The 7,075-nt window shown below is 34.9% G+C and overlaps 1 protein-coding gene across 1 annotated transcript; it reads right to left on the bottom strand.

Annotated features, from left to right (window-relative positions):
• Positions 1-3,232: 3,232 nt before the first annotated feature.
• On the bottom strand, positions 3,233-6,530 carry LOC143562060 (casein kinase 1-like protein 4). The gene is made up of 15 exons (XM_077049977.1): positions 6,393-6,530; positions 6,277-6,317; positions 6,125-6,194; positions 5,885-6,033; positions 5,702-5,797; positions 5,549-5,619; positions 5,384-5,445; positions 5,249-5,312; positions 5,040-5,124; positions 4,834-4,960; positions 4,658-4,740; positions 4,512-4,569; positions 4,277-4,401; positions 3,668-3,836; positions 3,233-3,568 (listed from the first exon to the last, which is right to left on the bottom strand). The coding sequence occupies exons 1-14, from the start codon at positions 6,466-6,468 to the stop codon at positions 3,675-3,677; spliced, it is 1,269 nt and encodes a 422-aa protein (XP_076906092.1). The 5' UTR covers positions 6,469-6,530; the 3' UTR covers positions 3,233-3,568; positions 3,668-3,674.
• Between the last annotated feature and the right edge of the window lie 545 nt (positions 6,531-7,075).

The raw sequence follows: 7,075 nt of genomic DNA, 5'->3' as shown, positions 1-7,075 counted from the left end.
AAGAACCTTTTTTGGAAAGCTTTGTCGGGACGTTTGTAATAAGCTGGTAAAGACTCTTAGTGATGCGTGTGCGTATGTTACATGTATGCTTTCGAGATTTTTAAACGCCTCATTATAGAGTGACTTTGGAAAGGATTGTAGGAAGATCTGTTTGAGATTTGCGTCATCAACACCGTTAAGACAATGAAACCGTTCTGACATTTAGTTATAATGTTTCTCAAGATCTTTTGGTTGGAACAAACAACATTTCATTTTCAAAAATTCGCCACGTGCTTGGACCTTATGATCTGGGATAAGACATCGTAGCTACGGGCATGAAGTTGAAAGAGTTTGATCCATGATAAGCAAGTCACCTTCTTCCTGTCAAGGGCACAAATATTATGTTGAATGTTTGTGATGGTGTAAATGAGGTGGAGGGAGTTATTCTTGGTTGTGACAGGTTCTTTAGGGTGAGCGTCTCCTATGGAGATAGGATGAGACGGCAACCAGTGGTGGATATGAGGATTAGTTGCAGACCGGAGTCTGGAAAGTTGAAGAAGAAGACCGAAGTCTGTGACGCAAGGCAGATGGATTGAAATAGGGTTCGGTGAAAAGCTATTAGTACCATGGAAGTGTATTGATTATGAATAAATTGTTTATTGACTATTGGCCATCATATATACACATAAATCGATCTTGCCATAATCACAACAAATACATATTAAATACAAATTATTTTCATAGATATTATGTTGATTAAGGGTGTGTTTGGCAAAACTAGCCGGTAGCTGTAGCTGGTGGCTGGAAGTTGTTAGATGTAGCGGGTAGTTGGTAGCTGTAGCTTTTTAAAAATATTTAGGTGTTTGTTAGATTAGCTTAAGCTTTTAATAAAACTAGCTGGGTGCTCGCACGGTGCATCGTTCTAATCCGAAACCTATTCTAACGTGACCCCTTTCGACTCAAAACCGTACCAACATGAACTGGACTAAATTAGCCCTTTTTGCACCGACTCGTTCCGAAGCTAATTTGGTCTTACACGTGACCCGGGCTTGCCTGACTCGACTTGTTGCCGATCCTAACCAATAATCACATAATATGTTAATTTTTTAAAGTTAAAGAAGTATAACAATATGATAATCAAATTAAAGAGAATAAAATGCTCGTTTTTATGATGCAACTTTTAAAAATAAATATTAATGTGTGAAAAAATTATGGCCTCTTAAAAAGTTATGGGGTAGTTTGTTTTGAATAAGGGTTAAATATGAAATTATTACATAAATTAACAAAGAGTGATGAAAGTTCAAGTACAAAAATTGTAAAATTTGAAATGCTAAAAGCTTATAGTTTTTTCTAAACGACTACTAGTTGGATCTTTTAGCTTCAAACTTTTTCTTCTAACCTAAAAGCTTCAAGCTACTCTAACCAAACAATACTTTTCAATAAATTTGAGATTTTTCTTAAAAGCTTGTAGCTTAAAGCTCTTAAAAGCTATTTGCCAAACATAGCCTAAGACGAATAATTTGTCTTTTCAAATAACTTAAGAAGCATTTTCATAATTTGGTATGTTTTTCATTTGTCTAACTTTGGTTTAATTGGAGACAAGGCAATATCCAAGCGAGTATCGGAGGCTCTTGCTTTAGTTTACTCGCTCCGCAGCCTAGATGGAATCAAGGTCTCTTTTAACACTTCACAAGCACAAACTCGTATTAAGAGGCCTAAATGAAAGAAAGAAAGAAAAAAACACCTTTATGCCAACATACAAGTAATCAGCATCACCAAATGTTTGTGAGGCGACTCAAATGAACAGTGGTAGCCGACACAATTGGTACTCATACATGTCTCTCTTTATTGGATGAAACTTGTGGATCCCATATTTGTTCACTTTGCGCCTAGTGGTGCATGATGACTCATCGATAGATTGGATCAATGTTTAGAAACGAAATGACTTTTTTCATTTACTACAAGGTTTGCAAGCCTTTAATACGAGGTTTGTACGAGGCTTCCACCTCTTAATAAGAACATAAGCAACTTAGAAGCTGTTTGATAGCCTTTTAACAGTCATTAAGAGGCTACCTCTTAATGACTCGTAACCTCTTAATGGTTAAGAGGTAAGACTACCTTTTAATAATTACCTATTAACCATTCAGACTTAAGACTACGTATTAACCTTTAAAAAATATAAATCATTAAGAGGTAGGCTCTTAAACTCTCTGACGAAAACCTGAGGTAAAAGAGAATGCTCAGAGTTATGTTATTTATTGAACATTATCTATATCTTACTTCTTTGGGTACCCACAATCCACTTTTATGTTTAGGTACCAACCATCCACGTTGTAGCCCCTCCACACATATATTATGTTTAATCATTATTAAAACATTTCTCAATAATTTAAACACAATAAAACCAAGCACATTCGCCATCGCTTTTGTAAACTACTCAAGATCGACTTGCTAAAAAACTCGAATCAAACTGAGCTTACACAAGCTTAAGACCAAGTTAGAACCTAAAAGTAAACTCATTTAATAAACGAGGCTAATATTCAGTTAAGTAATGACTATATACTATAAAAAAATTATGATAAAAATAAGTACATATTACTATGTTACATTGTTATATGCAACCTTTAAAATTATAAATACATGTCATACGAATTAACTAATAAAGAATAAATAAGCCAAGCACAAGCTTGAAAAACTATTAATGAGTGTCGATATTTAGAAACGGAGATGGAAACGGTTCGCTAGCTCTCGTAAAGTAAACATGCCGACCTTAAACTTAGTCAAACTACCAAAACCCAACCCAGTCAAATTTAAACGTAGACCAAATTACTACAACTCATCAAAAACATTGTTTTCCCATAACTTTAGAGAAACGAAAGCCTTTACTTTCTTTTGCTTTACAAGTTTGATAAGAACACGCCACACACAGAGCAACCGCATTTCAATCAATTTCAGCCAGACCCGTCACCTATCAGCCGAATATTCTGCAGATCAAAACATATAAACACAAACATGTTACATTAATGTCATGTGTTTGGTAGAGAGAATATAAAAACCTATCATCTAGGGAACGAATCGATTGATACGTAGTAGGGTCCAACACTATAACTAAATTATTAAGAAGCCGGACCCACCATGGTCCCACATATTAGATAGACATACATAAATAAATGTACAAAACAGATAAAGGGAGAGAGTAAGTACTAGAATCTAATGGGCCCCACGTGCAGCATGAGCTTCGATAAGAACCGATCCACCAGGTACCGAAAACCCAAAAAGAATGGCCCGACCCGCATGGGTAACGGGCTTATACAAACAAAAGTGTAAATTAAGATGTTACAACACAAGAGCACAACCATAATAGATAAAAATCAAACAAAGCAAGTTTAGAACTATCTGCACAAGAAGGAATGCTTAAAGAAAATCTAGTTTTTAAAATAAAAATAAACACTTGATGGACATTTACGTGTTACACGAGAAGTAGAATGAATGGAGATCGGGCTTTAGGTGTATAGCTTATGAATTCTATGAAAAACAAGTGTTACTTGCTTGAGGTTCATTCATCGCCATTATCTTCACTATAAGCTATCTGAAAACACACAATATATATTTTTCTTAAATTGACATGTTAATGGTAATACCTAACCGGAATTTGCCCGTTTATAAGAAAATGGGTCATATGAATTACCGATATGTTACTTGGCAGAAGAAATGCGGCGCAAAGAGGAAATCCAGCTGCTAGAAGGGGCTGTTGTACCGTCTGCTGCATGATTAGGGTTTGTAGAGTCGGCCGGTTTTGTGGTGTATCTTTTTGGCCCGCCAGATGATGATGGGGGCAGCTGAGAGTGGCCCAAAGTCTGCAAAAACAGCATTATGAACAAACAGGTTATGCATACATATATCGACACACACAACTATATTATAACAGATATGAGGACAAAAAGACAATTATACATAAATTTAAGAGTTCTAAGTAATTACAACTTTTAAAACATATGGTACAATCCTTTTAAACATATTGTTGACTTTTAAACCAACTTTCCCCTACGATATTAAAACGAGCATGGCTTTTTCATACGTTATATATATTTTAAAAAGCTACACCATAAAGACGAGCATTTTACTCTCTTTAATTTGAGTATGGTATTACTATAGTTTTTGTTTTAATCAAAAAAGCATTAGCATGTTACGTGATTACCGATGTATGTGTTCCCCACCGCATCGCGCGGATATATGTATGTATATTATGTATATAAGTAAATTATCACCCTTGTCTTTCTTGTAACAAATGACTCACATTTCTTTCGGGTGGATTATCGGGAGTCATTCTGCTGATTGGTGATTTTAGTTGCATTCGGACACCTGGACTGTTTGACTTCATACGGTCTGTTAATTCAGCCGAATAAGTAGCATTGTTGCTTCCTGCCGTTGAAAAGAAAAAAGAAAACAAAAGTTAGTTACAATGCTCTAAACCCTTATACAGTATGTAAGGAACAGCCTAGAGCCATTAAATTGATAAGAATATCTCAAACCTTGATGCTTTTCCATATCCCTTCGAATGCCTCCAGTGCTGCTTTCTCCATGAACTGGCTGCAAAATATACATAATGTGTTGATTAAAACACTATATATGTATATGTATATAATATAAGAAAAAACAAAACTGTAATAACACTAACCAATCCATGTGGCTGAGCTTTACTCTTTTGGGACTGTTGATACTTAAGAACAGTCCAATCAAAGATATAATCAAATTCAAATCCTGCATCAAAAAACGTTACATCCTCTGTTCTCTATTCAACTCTGTTTCATATAATCCATAAAAGGCATTGTAACTCAGTTTCATATAAAATACCTTCACGAGTGAACAACTCTCGAAATAAACGTTTCAAGAATCCATAATCAGGCCGCTGATCAAATGTCAACGAATGGCAGTAATGAAAATATGACGCGAATTCTACAGGATGAGACTTGCATAGAACCTGCTGTAAGTCACAATATTAAGGATAAGAATATTAGAATATATATTATCAATTATATAAACACATCACAAGCATGCACCTCAATTGGAGTTGATAACTTCTTTTCGCATATTTTGTCATACTTCTGCTTTTTTGTGGCAGCTTTAAGACCCTGCCATGGAAGACTAGGCAAAAAACTTTGTCAACAAAATACAATATGAAGCAAACTAGATACGAAAAAAACATCCACAAAACTAAGTTAACGAATTATACAATTAAAGATACAACATATCACAGAAAAACTGATACCTTCCCCTCAAAAAATATAAAAGTACATATCCAAGAGACTCTAAGTCATCCCGTCGGCTTTGTTCTGAAAACAAGAGCATTAAAAAGTTCATCTTTTTAACTAACTTCTCCAAGTTTAGTAAAAATGATTCTTACCAATCCCGAGATGAGTATTGCAGCTTGCATAACGTGCAGTTCCAGTTAGATTTTTGTTCTCCCTACATAGATAAGTAGTTATATGCATGCATACATAAACAAGTGAAAAGAATAAATACATTAACTTAGTTAATGGCGGTTATGCTGAAAAGCTAGTATGTATACCTGTAGGGAATATGTCGGTGGGTTGTTGCATCACGATATCTTTTAGCAAGCCCAAAATCTATAATATAAACCTGGTGAATAAAGAAATTGAAAATGAAGGAAGATAATAAACTTATGACAGCATAACTTAGTGATCAGTAATATTATCATCACCTGATTTGCTTTTCGACCGAGACCCATGAGAAAATTATCAGGCTTGATATCACGATGCAGAAAACCTTTAGAATGAACGTACTCAATTCTTGTTATCTGAAAAAAGAGACTAGCCAGTTAATCTGCTGTTATGAACAATGCAAGTAGCCCTGAGTTATACTCCAAAAGAGAAACTACAGTTACCATTTGATCAGCCAACATCAAGACTGTTTTCAATTGAAACTTCCTCCCACAATACACAAACAGGTCCTCAAGACTCGGTCCTAGCAAATCAAGCACTAATATGTTATCCTCTCCATCTACACCAGACCATTTAATGGAAGGTATACCACCTACAAGTGACATGTGTATATTTGAAAATTTAGATATAAATTCCAATGACGGCAACGATTTGTACAACATCATATTGCTATGCATACATACTTCCTCCCTGAAGAATATTATACAACTTGGCTTCATACAAAAGTTGTGGATGCTTAGTCTTATTATTCTCCTGCATAATAATAAAAAAAACCAGAGCATTAGGTATGTCTATCTAAATTCAAAGCCAGACAATAACTATTTATTTGACTTACGATCTTGACGGCAACGATTTCAAAGGTATCAACATGCGTGGCTGAACACAAAACAAAAACCTTGACTCATTATTCAAGTTCAATTTCAATACAAATTAATTAAAAAGTAAACCAACCCAGATGGATTTCACCGAAGGATCCGCTTCCGATCTTGCGGCCGAGCTTGTACTTGCCTCCGACGATCCGGTCCATATATGTATGTGGATTGATGAATCAAAGTGTAAGTGTTGTAGCAGAACAAACAAGATAAAGATAGAAAGAATTATTGATGAGATGAGATTGTGTCTTTTTTTTTTTTTTTGTTGTTGTCCATAAACAGAAAACTCATTGCTGCTCTCTTTTCGTTGGTAGCACCTGTTTGACTCCATCCATGATCCATGAGAAAGAAACCCGACCCGAATACATATATATTTTTTTAATATTTATTATTATAGCTTGGACATCCGGGATCACTATACTATAGCAAATGGATTATTATTTGTCCGGAAAAAACAAAACATGGTAACTTGATTCATCCACTTAGAAGGAAACCCACATGTGAGAAAATCCACTAGCTTAACTCGAAACAAAATACTTTAAGTAAGAGTCAAACTCACGACCTTCCATAAGGAAAGTCATGGGGCTACCGATTGAAAACTTGGTCGATAGCATAATCAACCAATTTACTTATGTTTAGATTTTTTTTATTTTTATTTTTTGTATTTCTTAATGAAATTGTCAAAATAAAATACTAAGCAACGTGAGAATCTCAACGGGTAATATTTAGGAAAGTGGCAAGTATACTAAATAACTGACACGC

This window comes from Bidens hawaiensis, unplaced genomic scaffold, assembly GCF_021521415.1.
Source record: "Bidens hawaiensis isolate Kalapana, Puna unplaced genomic scaffold, B.hawaiensis_p1.1 tig00020898_1, whole genome shotgun sequence".
Classification (NCBI taxonomy): domain Eukaryota; kingdom Viridiplantae; phylum Streptophyta; class Magnoliopsida; order Asterales; family Asteraceae; genus Bidens; species Bidens hawaiensis.
The sequence above is the reverse complement of the archived record's forward strand: the minus strand, read 5'-3'. Positions and strand labels throughout refer to the sequence as shown.

Excerpts from the sequence above, each read along its gene's own strand:
- LOC143562060 (XM_077049977.1), bottom strand. The coding sequence starts at position 6,468 with ATGGACCGGATCGTCGGAGGCAAGTACAAGCTCGGCCGCAAGATCGGA. Across the intron at positions 6,195-6,276 it reads AAATCGTTGCCGTCAAGATC|GAGAATAATAAGACTAAGCA; the intron begins GTAAGTCAAATA and ends ATTATTATGCAG. Across the intron at positions 4,570-4,657 it reads AAGCTCAGCCACATGGATTG|CCAGTTCATGGAGAAAGCAG; the intron begins GTTAGTGTTATT and ends TATATTTTGCAG.